Genomic DNA, 14,010 nt, shown 5'->3' with positions numbered 1-14,010 from the left:
TGCGAACCGCACATGCCGCTGTGGACTTCACGTAGGATCTGCATGCCTTCGGTTTCGGTGACGCACTTAAGCATTGGCTGACTGACCCCTTTCTTGTAGAGCTGGCCTTCAATCAGTGCGAAGTCCCGGCTTCGATGTCTGAGGCGCTTGGCCTCACTGACGTCGGTTGGATGATAGTACCCCTGTAGGAATAGGGTTATTGGTGCCCGCCAGTCTTCGGTCATAATTAGGTTGACTATGCGGTGGCCCTCACTGTCATTAGTTATTTGGAGCCCTTCGGGGCTCCGGACGGCTGGCGTGCCGATGGTGTGAAAGAACACGTCGGAAGGCAATGGCTCGCCCCTGGCGGCAGCCTTGGCCAGTGCATCGGCCTCCTCGTTCTTGGCCCTATCCACGTGTTGCAAGGTGAATCCCTTGAACTGTCTCTCGAGACTTCGGATGGCCGCGAGGTATTGCATGAGCGCGGGGTCTTTTGCTGCATAGTCCTTCTCGACCTGGCCGACAACTATCTTGGAGTCTGTTTTGATGATACATGTGGTGACTCCGAGGGCCCTTAGCTTGCGAAGGCCCAGGATAACCGCTTCATACTCTGCTATATTGTTTGTGCATCTGTCGGATTCCAGAGCAAAACTGAGGCGTGCTGCATATCTGTGTTTGACTCCGGCTGGTGAGGTGACGACTGCAGCGACGCCTGTCCCCGCATGGCACCATGCGCCGTCGCAATGGATGGTCCAAACCTTCTCTGTGGACGGGTCCGGCTGTGTTATTGGCCCAGTCCAGTCGACGACGAAGTCTGCCAGGACTTGTGACTTGATGGCTGTCCTGGGCTCGAAGCTGATGTGGTAGCCGGAGAGTTCGGCTGCCCACTTGGCGATCCTCACCGATGCCTCCGGGTTTCTGAATAGTTCACCGAGCCCCCTGTCTGAGGTGACTCGGACCTTGAATGCTTCAAGTAATGGCGCAGTTTGCGCGAAGACATGACAACTGCGTAGGCGATCTTCTCCAGCTCTGTCATGTTGCATTTGGACGGTGTCAGGACCTCAGAGACATAGTAAACAGGGCACTGTCTGACCGCGCCCTCAACTGTCTGCTCCTGCACTAGTGCCGCGCTGACCGCGTGCGGCGAAGCCGCGACATAGAGCAATAGGGGGAGCGAGGAGTCGGGGCTCGTGAGGATGGCCAGCTCCGACAGGTACTGTTTTAGTGAGGCGAAGGCCGCTGCTTGCTCCGGTCCCCAGGCGAAGTCTTTTGCATCGCGGAGTGTTTTGAGGAAGGGGAGGCTTCGCTCGGCGGACCTGGAGATGAATCTGTTGAGAGCGGCCAATCTGCCTGTCAGACGCTGGACGTCCCTGGCGGACTGCGGAGGCGACATGTCGACGATGGCCTGGATCTTGGTTGGGTTGGCCTCGATGCCGCGGTGTGACACCAGGTAGCCCAATATCTTGCCCTGGCGAACACCGAAGACGCACTTTTCCGGGTTTAGGCAGAGTTGTGCATCTCGCATGTTCGCGAATGTCTCGGCGAGGTCGGCGAGATGGTCCTCCTTATTCTTGCTGGCGACGACGATGTCGTCCACATATGTAAATATGTTTCTGCCAACCTGCCCTTCGAGTACTGTCTTGGTGAGTCTGGAGAATGTGGACCCGGCATTCTGATGAAGCAATAAGTGCCGAAGGGTGTGATAAAGCTGGTGCTAGCCTTGTCTTCCTCCTTCATGTATATCTGGTGATAGCCGGAGAAGCAGTCGAGGAGTGACATGACCTCGCATCCGGCCGCGCTATCGACTATTTTGTCGATCCGCGGCAACGGGAAATTGTCCTTTGGGCAGGCCTTATTGAGACTGGTGAAGTCTATGCACATTCGCCATTTCCCGCTTTTTTTCTGCACCATTACGACATTGGAGAGCCACTGGCTCGATGAATTTAGCTTCTAGGAGGCGGTGGACCTCCGCCTTGGCGGCCTCTGTCTTTTCGTCGGACATTTTGCGAAGCCTTTGCTTTTTTGGTCGCACCGAAGGGTCAATTCCCAAGCTGTGCTCGATTATGGATCGGCTGACTCCGACCAGGTCGAGGGCGGACCAGGCGAAGACATCTTTATTCTTGGCCAGGCAGCAGAGAAGCTTCTCTTCTTCATGTGAGGTAAGGTCTTTGCTGACAGTGACTGTCTGCTTGGGCGTGGCCTGATCGAGGGGGACAGTCTTGGTCCCATCTTGGCTCTGCAACTGTGCCTTGTCATGTAGCTTATCGGTTGGGCTGGCGGGCGCAGGGACCTCGCGCTGGGTCGTGAGACAGTGCACGTTCCTCTGACCAGGCACGAAGTCCCGCTCTATGTTGCGCGCCGTCTGCTGGTTGTCGTAGATCGTAATAGCGCCTAGCGGACCTGGTATCTTCATACATAAGTACAGCCCGTGGATGGCAGCTTCGAACCTATTGATGGAGCCCCGGCCCATGATGGCGTTGTATGGATATACCATGTCGACAATGTCGAAGGTTACCTGCTCACTTCGGGCATTGGGTGCTACACCGAAGGAGAGGGGCAACTCTATTTTGCCAACGGGAAAGGTGCCCTTGCCGCCGAAGCCATACAACGGGTTGTCCGAAGGCTTGAGCAGGCTGTGGCTTATGCCCATGCGGTCGAAGGCGTGGAGGAAGATGATGTTCGCCTGACTGCCGTTGTCGACTAGGACTTTGTGTAAGTCCCAGCCTGCCACGCTGCAATTGATGACCATGGCGTCGTTGTGGGGGGCGCTGCGCAGGTCGACGTCTCGTGCGTCGAAGGTTAGCGGTATGTGGGACCACTTTGTCTGCACGACTGGGCCAGTGACGGCGACATGGTTGATGCTGCGGTAGTGGTCCCGCTTCTGCCGCTTGGTATCGAAGTCAGTGCTTGACCCCCCCGTTATCATGTGAATGACTCCACGATATGGTTGATCGGCGAAGTCTTCCTGCTTCGGGGCATGGGGGATGTTTTGGTGTTGCTGGTGTGGGGGTGGGGGGTGGAGGAGGTACGATTTGTACTTCCTGATGGTGTTGGTAAGCGTGGTGCGGTGGATGCGGAGCGGGGGCGTGGATATATGGTGGAGGGGGTTGCTGATAGTTGTGCGCGACAATTCTGGGGTTGTCGGCTGGCTGCGCCCGTGCCATTCTGTCTCTGGTGGCCTTCGTTTCGGGGCAATCTTTGGTTTGGTGGGCGCAGTCTTCGCCGTGAAAAAGGCAGTAGAATCGGCGCGGCGGCTGTGCGCGCCCTCGGCCCCTGCCACGAGTTCCATTTCCGCGGCCTTGGGGGGATATTCCTGGTGGCGAGGGGGTCGGCAGCGGGATGCTGGTTGGCGATGTTGTGCACTTGCTGCTGACTGCGGCCGTCTCGACCGGAGTCTGGCTGCGGAGTCCTCGTCCATGTGCGGCTGGACTGCGGGGCGTCTTTGGGCTTCCGCTGTGACTCAACCTTGCGTTGGTGGAGCTCTTCGGATTTGGCATATTTTTCAAAGAGCTGATATAGCTCCTAGAGGTTTTTGGGTGGATCTCTGATACAATGACTGTAGAGGACGCCGGCACGAAGGCCACTGATGGCGTAGTGGATAGCGATCTGATCATCGACGGAGGGCAGCTGTGACTTGAGTGTTAGGAATTTGCGTTAATACTCCCGCAGGGTCTCCTTTTCCAGCTGCTTGCAAAGCGAGAGCTCGGCCAGGGCGTCGGTGTCTGGGCGGTACCCTTGAAAGTTGAGCAGGAACTTGTCCCTGAGACTTCTCCATGAATCAATGGACAGCGGGGGCAATCTGGTGAACCAGGTGAGTGCTGGGCCCTCTAGGGCGATGATGAAAGACTTCGCCATTGTGGCGTCGTCCCCTCCGGCGGATGCAACGACGACCTGATAACTCATTATGTATTGCGCCGGGTCGGTGCTGCCGTTGTACTTGGGATAAGTCCCTGCTCGGAAGTTTGCTGGCCAAGGTGTCACTTGCAGGTGTGGCGCCAGGGGACTTCGCTCGTCGAGGTAGTTGACCCCTTGGAATGGCGCGCCGTGATGGAAGGTGTAGTCATGCTGGGGGAAACGCGGGTTCTCCGGCTGCGCTCGGTGTTGCAGGGGTGGGCCATGCTGGAGGCCGAGGTGGCCTTCGCGGGTGTCTTCCGGTTGTGCGCGCTGCTGGAGGGGTGGCTCTTGCTGTAGACCGAGGTCGCCTTCGCGCTGCATCAGCGCGATCTCGCGCTCGAGGTCTTGGGCCTTCTGCTCCTCGTCGCGTATCATTTGCCGCACCTTGGCTAGTGCGGACACACGCTGGCGCTTGGCCTCCAGTATCTCTTTCTGCCTCTGGAGATTGCGGTTCTTGAGGCGCAGGGCGCGCAGCTGTAGCTGTTCTTCTGTTGAGACGCCGAGGACCTCGCCGTCTTCGGTGAGATCAGCGCCTTCCAGTGGGGCGAAGCCTGGGGGCGGCTGCGATTGTCCTTCGGGCCCGCAGGTGCGGAAGGTGTCGTCTTCGCAGGTGCGGGGAACATTGTCTTCAGTGGGCTCTTGGTGGGTGGATTGGGTGAGGGCGAGGGCCTTGCCCTTTCTTGCGGCAAGCAGTGCTGCCTTCGCAGCCTCGTCAGCCTTCGGGTTAGCTCTCTTGGGTGCCATCGCGGGTGGTTTTGTCGTAGCACGAACGGTGGGCGCCAACTGTTGGAACTCGCTGTCGGTCGCAAGAAAGCCAACAGGGGTGAACAGTGTAGACAGTAGGGTTACGCGTGGATGGCAAATAACTCTATCAACCAGGCCTCTCACGGGCACTGTGTGGGGGTATTTATAGGTACCCGAGCGCCCAGCGCCTAGTGTTAAGGACGCATGTGCCCTCAGCTACCTAGGTTATCCCCAGAATATTCCCATAAAGCAGGGTTACAGACTGTAATTACAGGGATACCTTTACAAATTAGGCCCGTAACACGCGGCGGCCACGCAGGGCCCGTTACAATGGGCCGGAACGCACGTGGGCCTCTAAGCTGGACGAGGCCGCACTGTCGAATGCCTTCGTCGCCGGTCTTCGTCTGGTGCCGATTGAAGCGAAGGGTGTCCCTGCCTGCTTTGTCTCTGTCAGAGCAGCGGCTAAGCAGCGGAGACTTCGAGCGAAGGGTGGCGTTTCTGCCTTCGCTCCAACAATTTTCTTTGAGCATTTGATCATCAACTCAAAGCTCACAAAATTCTCTATTACTTCCTCGGGAGTCATTAGTGTATATCTAGGATTTCCTCGAATTAATTGTACTTGCGTAGGATTAAGAAAAACGAGGGATCTTAGAATAACCTTGACCATTTCATGGTCATCCCATTTTGTGCTCCCGAGGTTGTGCACTTGGTTCACCAAGGTCTTCAAACGGTTGTACATGTCTTGTGGCTCCTCCCGTTGGCAAAGCCAGAAGCGACCGAGCTCCCCCTCGATCGTCTCCCGCTTGGTGATTTTGGTCACCTCATCTCCTTCGTGCGCGGTCTTGAGTACGTCCCAAATCTCCTTTGCGCTCTTTAGTCCTTGCACCTTGTTATGCTCCTCTCGACTTAGAGAGGCGAGGAGTATAGTGGTGGCTTGGGAGTTGAAGTGCCGGATTTGGGCGACCTCGTCCGAATCATAGTCTTCATCCCCCGGCGATGGTACCTGTACTCCAATCTCAACAACATCCCAAATGCTAGTGTGGAGTGAGGTTAGATGATGCCTCATTTTATCACTCCACATATTATAATCTTTACCATCAAACATAGGTGGTTTGCCTAATGGGACAGAAAGTAATGGAGTACGCTTAGAAATGCGAGGGTAGCATAGGGGAATCTTACTAAACTTCTTGCGCTCATGGCGCTTAGAAGTTACGGACGGCGTGTCGGAGCCGGAGGTGGATGGCGACGAAGAGTCGGTCTCGTAGTAGACCACCTTCCTCATCTTCTTCTTCTTATCACCGCTCCGACGCGACTTGTTGTGTGAAGGGGATCCCTTCACCTTGTTGGTGGACTCCTCGGATGAAGCCTTCCCATGGCTTGTGGCAGGCTTCTCGCCGGTCCCGAACTCCCTCTTGGCGGATGCTCCCGACATCACTTCGAGCGATTAGGCTCTAATGAAGCACCGGTCTCTGATATTAATTGAAAGTCGCCTAGAGGGGGGTGAATAGGGCGAATCTGAAATTTATAAACTTAAGCACAACTACAAGCCGGGTTAGCGTTAGAAATATAAACGAGTCCGAGAGAGAGGGCGAAAAACAAATCATGAACAAATAAAGAGTGAGACACGATGATTTGTTTTACCGAGGTTCGGTTCTTGCAAACCTACTCCCCGTTGAGGTGGTCACAAAGACCGGGTCTCTTTCAACCCTTTCCCTCTCTCAAACGGTCACTCAGACCGAGTGAGCTTCTCTTCTCAATCAAACGGAACATGAAGTTCCCGCAAGGACCACCACACAATTGGTGTCTCTTGCCTCGGTTACAAATGAGTATGATCACAAGAAGAATGAGAAAGAAAAGAAGCAATCCAAGCGCAAGAGCTCAAATGAACACAACAAATCTCTCTCTCTAATCACTAACGCTTTGTGTGGAGTTGGGAGAGGACTTGATCTTTTTGGTGTGTCTTGTATTGAATGCTATAGCTCTTGTAAGGTGTAGAAGTGTAGAAACTTGGATGCCATTGAATGTGGGGTGGTTGGGGTATTTATAGCCCAACCACCAAAAATGGTCGTTGGAAGACTGCTGTCGCATGGCGCACCGGACAGTCCGGTGCGCCAGCCACGTCAGCGGACCGTTGGGGATTGACCGTTGGAGCTCTGACCTGTGGGGCCTCTGGGCTGTCCGGTGGTGCACCGGACAGGTTCTGTAGACTGTCCGGTGGGCCAAATGTGCGTCCTCTGTCCTCTGCGTGCGCAGGCGCGCATTTAATGCGTTGCAGTCGACCGTTGCGCGCGAAGTAGTCGTTGCTCCGCTGGCACACCGGACAGTCCGGTGAATTATAGCGGAGCGCCCTCCGATTTTCCCGAAGGTAGCGAGTTCAGCTTCGAGTGCCCTGGGGCACCGGACACTGTCCGGTGGTGCACCGGACGTAGTCCGGTGCGCCAGACCAGGGTGCCTTTGGGCTGTCTTTTGCTCTCTTTGTTTGAACCCTTTCTTGGTCTTTTTATTGGCTTATTGTGAACCTTTGGCACCTGTAAAACTTATAGACTAGAGCAAACTAGTTAGTCCAATTTATTTGTGTAGGGCAATTCAACCACCAAAATCAATTAGGAAAAAGGTGTAAGCCTAATTCCCTTTCACCCGTCTACTACACCCTTAAAAGCTAATGAACCATCACTCCTTCTAAAGACAAACACATCTACATTAGTAAATAAGCAATTATAACCCATATTACAAAGTTGACTAACGGACAACAAGTTATACCCGAGCGATTCAACTAAAAACACATTAGAGATAGAATGCTCGGATGAAATAGCTATTTTTCCTAGTCCTTTAACCTTGCCTTGATTCTCGTCACCGAATATGATTGAATCTTGGGAATCTTTGTTCTTGACGTAGGAGGTGAACATCTTCTTCTCCCGCGTCATGTGGTTTGTGCATCCGCTGTCAATAATCCAGCTTGAGCCCCCGGATGCATAAACCTGCAAGGCAAATTAGGCTTGGGTTTTAGGTACCCAACTCTTGTTGGGTCCTACAAGGTTAGTTATAATCGTCTTTGGGACCCAAATGCAAGTCTTATCTCCCTTGCATTTGGCCCCCAATTTCCTAGCAATCACTTTCTTATTCTTACTAAAAATTGCAAAGGAAGCATTACAAGCATGGTAAATTGTAGAAGGTTCATTACTTACTTTCCTAGGAACATGAACAACATTTCTCCTAGGCATATGATGAATAACATTTTTCCTAGGCATATCTCTACCATGCACACAGGAAGAACTTGAAGCAATCATGGCATTTGAATCATAAGCATTATAACTTCTATTATTGTCGGCGTTTCGACCCCGGGGGGTCCCTGGACCGACGAGTAAATTGTCGCCGCGTGTCCCAGCCCAGATGGGTCGGCGCGAGACGGAGCACGAAGGGGGGAAGAAACAGGCAAAAGGGGAAACCCGCGGCCTACGTGTTGTCCTGCGCCCAGGTCGGGTGCGCTTGTAGTAGGGGGTTACAAGCGTCCGTGAGGGAGAGAGCGAGAGCGAGAGCCTTATGCGGCGGCCCGTTCTCCCGCGCGGCCAACCTTCTCGTACGAGAGCCCTGGACCTTCCTTTTATAGGCGTAAGGAGAGGGTCTAGGTGTACAATAGGGGGTGTAGCAGTGTGCTAACATATCTAGCAGAGAGGAGCTAGAGCCCTAAGTACATGCCGTCGTGGCAGTCGGAGAGGTTTTGGCACCCTGTTCATGTGATGTCGTGGCCGTCAGAGGAGCGCTTGGGCCCTGTGGAAGGACAGGTGTCGGGGCTGTCGGATCCTTGCTGATGTCTCCTTGCTTCTGTAAGGGGCTGAGAGCCGCCGTCGTCATGGTGCACGCGGGGCGCCATCACTACACCAAAATCATACACTTCCTACGGTTTTTTAACTTCCTACAGCTTTTATAACAAACCGTAGGAAATAAATAACTTCCGAGAGGCAACTGGTACCTCTAGGAAATAAACATAACTTCCTACGGTATTTTATAAAAACTGTCGGAAGTTAAAAAACCGTAGGAAGTTATCTAACTTCCTACGGCCTCCTCTAGGAAGTTAGGTTTCATCTGTTGACCAGCCAAACGAATAGCTCACTTTCTACGGCTGGCTCTAGGAAGTTAGCTACCCAGTTAGCTTCCTACGGACTCCTTTAGGAAGTTAGGTTTCATCTGTTGACCAGTCAAACAAATAGCTAACTTCCTACGGCTGGCTCTAGGAAGTTAGATGCCCAGTAAACTTCCTACGGCCTCCTCTAGGAAGTTATGTTTCAGCTGTTGACCAGTCAAACGAAAATCTAACTTCCTACGGCCTCCTCTAGGAAGTTAGGTTTCAGCTATTGACCAGTCAAATCAATAGCCCTAAGCTATTGACCAGTACAAACTATAGGAAGTTATATTTTTTATCTTAAACCCCGACTCAATCTTATCCTCTTCTCATTCTCCTTTCTCCCTCTTGTGTCTTCCACCAGGAACAAGCCGCCGCCGCACGCCTCCGCTTGCTCCCACCCGCGCCCGCCGGTGCACCCGCCCCGGCCCCGCCCGTCGCGGCTGCCCCCACCCCGCCCGCCCCTACCACCGGCGCGGCCGCCTCCGGCCCCGGCCCCAAACGCTGCACCCAACAGCCCCAGCCGTCCCACTCCCAGGGTCCATCTCAGTCGCCGTCGCAGACCACGCAGCAGGCGTCACCCCAGCAGCAGCAGGTGGCGGCGGTGGCAGCGGCATAGGCACAAGCACAGACCCAGGCGGCATGGGTACGAAGCCCCGAGATGGAGATGGCGCTGCAGGACGCCATGCGGGTCTGCAATCCGGACGTCAATACGCCCTTCCAGTCCATCGAGGACGCTGTCAACAGGTGCGCTACCGTCGGATTCATGCCAAATCTTGCTACTTTTCTATTCAGATGTGTGTCTAAATCTTGATTTCGAGGTATATCGTTTGAAACACATATTTGCGGCCAAGGGGAGGTTGTGTAAATGATGGGTTAAGTATTTATTTAGTAGATCTCCACGGTTTTATCATGGTGATTGAGGTTTGCGTGAAAATTTCGTCCGTTTGATGTGGTGCTAATTGATGATATATTTTGGTTATGCTTTGCATGTTTGTTCGGTTGGATGCAATAATGGGCTGGTTACTGCTTTCATGTCGAATCTGATTACTTCTGATTGATGCATATCCTTTTTGGCTGTTGGCTAGCGAATGCTTTCAGAAACCACCTCTTCTGTTTAGCTATTTTGGGCAGTAAGTCAAGCAGTGCTTTGTATTTTGTAAATAGGCATTCTTTATGTTAATAAATCTGTATAGAAACAAAATTGGTCATTCAATAATCAATAGTATTATCAGAATTACATTTCTGTACTACAACAATTATTTTATCAAACAAGTTAAAAAACTATCTTGGGAATTTTATCCAACCTATTTTTTTCTAAGTCATGTTTAGGAAGGTAGGTTTGTAATTTTTACTATTACAAGCAGTTATACTAATTGCTATTAAATACTACTCAATTTACATTTAGCATTCTGTATTCAGTGCTGAGTTGCTTCATTTGTTTATGGTTAGCTGTTACTCCTTCGGTTACAAATACTTGAACGACGTTTTTGGGTTGTCTGAACTCATTCATTCTATTCTTTGATAACAACTTACATTTTATGTGTTGAGTTCGAGGGTTTGAAAACTACACAAGCACATTAAAATAGTAAGGTAGTGTCATAATAGTTCATTTTTATTACATAACTATATATTATAATTAAAAATTTGGGTCACTGATATCAATGTGTAAAACATCACTTATTTGCAGCTAAATGGAGTATATCATTACTATACCTTTGTCTTTTTATATTTATATAAAAACACAATCGAATGGAGTCCATTCGTTTCATTGAACTTGTCTTTGATGCTATGAATGTTTAGTCACATGTAGCAGTTTATGCCCTGGTGTATTAAGAGGGTGCACTAACTGTGCTTGTTGATTCCCTGTTTTCTATTAAGTCTAAGTTCTGTTTATATGGATTTTTGTATGTATGATTGCATTGTTCTTTGTATGAGGCTGCATATGGCGAGGCGATGTCTAGTCAGCACGGACCATACTATGACTAGAGGACCTCACCTATTGATCCCCAGGCTGTGTATGCAAGTGGTGGAAAAGCTCATGGAAGGTGCAGACTCTACATATCTTATATTGTTTCATTGGTTGAGTGCAATACATGTATTCTTAATCTGTCGTGATGTTACTTATTTTGTAGGTACACAATGTTTGCTAACGTCATCGACTTGAGCCAGGTGAGGGTTCAGCGTGGAGGTTTGTCGAGGTCTGCTGCTCGTAGCTCCCGTCGCTCCACTCAAGATCCAGCAAAAGTGGAGCAACTGCGCGAAGAACTTAGGCGAAATCCTCTTCGCTAGTGGAGGTATCGACCATCACTCGTCACTGTAACCCGATGGTGATCGACGACCATGAGCTTCCATGTTATTGTGTTCTGATACTTGAGAATTTTATTATGAGTATGATGATGAGATGTGTCTTATTATGATTATGGATGAGACTTTTGTGATGTAATTGATGAGACTATGGATTTAAATATTGTTATGTGATTGTGTGTGAGATGTTTTATGTGAAAATATGTTGTGCTATATAGCTGTTGATATATTTGTTATGTTGTAGAATGTGGTGTAAAATATAAACAATATTTGTAATGCTGGTCAAATTAATTTCCTAGAGGCTTATTAACTTCCTAGTGGCTACAGTCAGCCGTAGGAAGTTAGCTGGCTAACTTCCTAGGGGCTACAGTAAGCCGTAGGAAGTTAGGCAGCTAACTTCCTAGAGGCTACAGTAAGCCGTAGGAAGTTAGGCAGCTAACTTCCTAGGGGCTACAGTAAGCCGTAGGAAGTTACTCGTAGGAAGTTCGTCCGCTGACGGCGCTGACGGCGTGAAGCTACTAACTTCCGAGAATCTACTAACTTCCGAGAGGCTTCTTAAGCCGTAGGAAGTTAGCTAACTTCCTAGAGCCCTCTAGGAAGTTAAGCTAACTTCTGACAAAAAATTTTCGAGAGCCAAACTTCCGACGGGATGGCTTAACTTCCGAGAGTTTCGCTAACTTCCTAGAGTTTAGGCCTAACTTCCTAGGGTTTAGGCTCTAGGAAGTTTACTATTTTGGTGTAGTGCATCATTACTTGTTTACCGGGGCGAGCCAGATGGGACGCCGGTCTTGTTCCCCGTAGCCTGAGCTAGCTAGGGGTAGGGTAATGATGGCCCCCCTGTGACGTGGTCGGTCCGAGCCCGAGGTCGGGCGAGGCGGAGGCTCCTCTGAGGTCGAGGTCGAGTCTGGGCCCGAGGGTCGGGCGAGGCGGAGACCGTCGTCCGTGGTCGAGGCTGAGTCCGAGCCCTGGGGTCGGGCGAGGCAGAGACCGTCATCCGAGGTCGAGGCTGAGTCCGAGCCCTAGGGTCGGGCGAGGCGGAGCCCGTCTTCCGAGGTCGAGGCTGAGTCCAAGCCCTGGGGTCGGGCGAGGCAGAGTCCGTCTTCCGAGGTCGAGGCTGAGTCCGAGCCCTGGGGTCGGGCGAGGCGGAGTCCGTCTTCCGAGGTCGAGGCTGAGTCTGAGCTCTAGGGTCGGGCGAGGCGGAGTCCGTCTTCCGAGGTCGAGGCTGAGTCCGAGCCCTGGGGTCGGGCGAGGCGGAGTCCGTCGTTCGGCGTCGAGTTTGAGCCCAAGCCCTAGGGTCGGGCGAGGCGGAGCTTCCTATGATGCCCAGGGCTGGACTTAGCTGGTGTCAGCCTCACTCTGTCGAGTGGCACAGTAGTCGGAGCGGCGCAGGCGGCGCTGTTTTCGTGTCAGGTCGGTCAGCGGAGCGACGAAGTGACTGCGGTCACTTCGGCTCTGTCGACTGAAGAGCGCGCGTCAGGATAAGGTGTCAGGCGATCCTTGCATTAAATGCTCCTGCAATACGGTCGGTTAGCGTGGCGATCTGGCCAAGGTTGCTTCTCCGCGAAGACTGGGCCTCGGGCGAGCCGAAGGTGCGTCCGTTGCTTGAGGGGACCCTCGGGCGAGACGTGAATCCTCCTGGGTCGGCTGCCTTTGCCCGAGGCTGGGCTCGGGCGAGGCGAGATCGTGTCCCTTGAGCGGACGGAGCCTTGACCTGAATCGCGCCCATCAGGCCTTTGCAGCTTTGTGCTGATGGGGGTTACCAGCTGAGATTAGGAGTCTTGGGGGTACCCCTAATTATGGTCCCCGACAGTTGCCCCCGAGCCTCGAAGGGAGTGTTAGTACTCGCTTGGAGGCTTTTCCCGTTTGGTAGGGTCCGAGGGCTCGATGCCTCCCTCTGATGGGATTCCGTTACAGAATCGCTCCTGCTGGTCTCGGAAATGTCCTAGGGTACCTCGGGAGCGTAGCCCGAGCCTCGACTATGTATCGAACGTACCCAGAGTCATCCCTCGCTCTGCGTGCTCTGAGGCGGCTGTAGAACCCTTTGGGGGCCAACCTACGAACCCCTGATCAGTAGCGGGCACGGAGCCCGAGTGGCCTGAGGCGGCTGTCGAACCCATCCGAGGGGCCAGCCTTCGAACCTCCGACCAGTGGTGGGCGCAGAGCCCGAGTGCTCTAAGGCGGCTGTCGAACCCTTCCGAGGGGCCAGCCTTCGAACCTCTGATCAGTAGGAGGGCTCGAGGCCCGAGTGCTCTGAGGCGGCTGTCGAACCCTTCTGAGGGGCCAGCCTTCGAACCTCTGATCAGTAGGGGGGCTCGGGGCCCGCTTCCTTCGCGGAGAAGGATCCCTTTCGGAGTATCCCCTTTCCCGGTCCCTGTAGCAAGAGAGAGAAAGAGGAAGAGGAAAAGGATACGAAATCGAACGACGTGGCGCACCTTTTTTGACGCGGTCATTATGGCGGAGGTGAAGCGTCGCCTGCTTCGCCTGCCAAAGGTGCCGCCTGCCGCCGCCATCACTGCCGGCCCACTTTTAGCCATATCGACCGTCGCGCCTTCTCTCGCGGCTGACTGACCTGTGACCGATGTGCTCGGTTGGCACTGTTGAGCCATGAGCAGGGTTGCCTCGAGTCGCGGCACCGGTTCCGCAGTCGAGAAAGCGTGGTACTGGCGCAAGTGGCGGTGCAGTTTCCTGCACGTAGTAACCGGCGCGCCGGTTACATGACGTGTGGGCCTAGGCCCCCATGCTGGACGCGTCAGAGTCGAAAGGGTGCGCCCCCTCGGTACGGTTGCATGCCGCCTGCATGGCGGTCCGCCCTTTCACCCGCTGGTCTGGGTGAAAGTGGAGGAGTGCTTGTAACCGCTGGGCAGTTACGCGCACCGCGCGCGGCGGTTTGGCTTCTTCTACCCTGGGCCAGCTTGCATGACGCGTGGGACCCAGCCCCTGTGTCGTAGGGGGAGGACCTTGGAGCG

General features: G+C 53.2%; 1 protein-coding gene across 1 annotated transcript; it reads left to right on the top strand.

Annotated features, from left to right (window-relative positions):
• Nucleotides 1–9,046: 9,046 nt before the first annotated feature.
• Nucleotides 9,047–11,213, top strand: LOC100278828 (uncharacterized). The gene is made up of 3 exons (XM_008676612.3): nt 9,047–9,484; nt 10,676–10,785; nt 10,873–11,213. The coding sequence occupies exons 1-3, from the start codon at nt 9,399–9,401 to the stop codon at nt 10,902–10,904; spliced, it is 228 nt and encodes a 75-aa protein (XP_008674834.1). The 5' UTR covers nt 9,047–9,398; the 3' UTR covers nt 10,905–11,213.
• The last annotated feature ends 2,797 nt before the right edge of the window (nt 11,214–14,010 follow it).

The sequence above is a fragment of the Zea mays genome, chromosome 3 (assembly GCF_902167145.1).
Source record: "Zea mays cultivar B73 chromosome 3, Zm-B73-REFERENCE-NAM-5.0, whole genome shotgun sequence".
Lineage (NCBI taxonomy): Eukaryota > Viridiplantae > Streptophyta > Magnoliopsida > Poales > Poaceae > Zea > Zea mays.
Note: the sequence above shows the minus strand (reverse complement) of the source record. Positions and strands in the feature narration are given on the sequence as shown.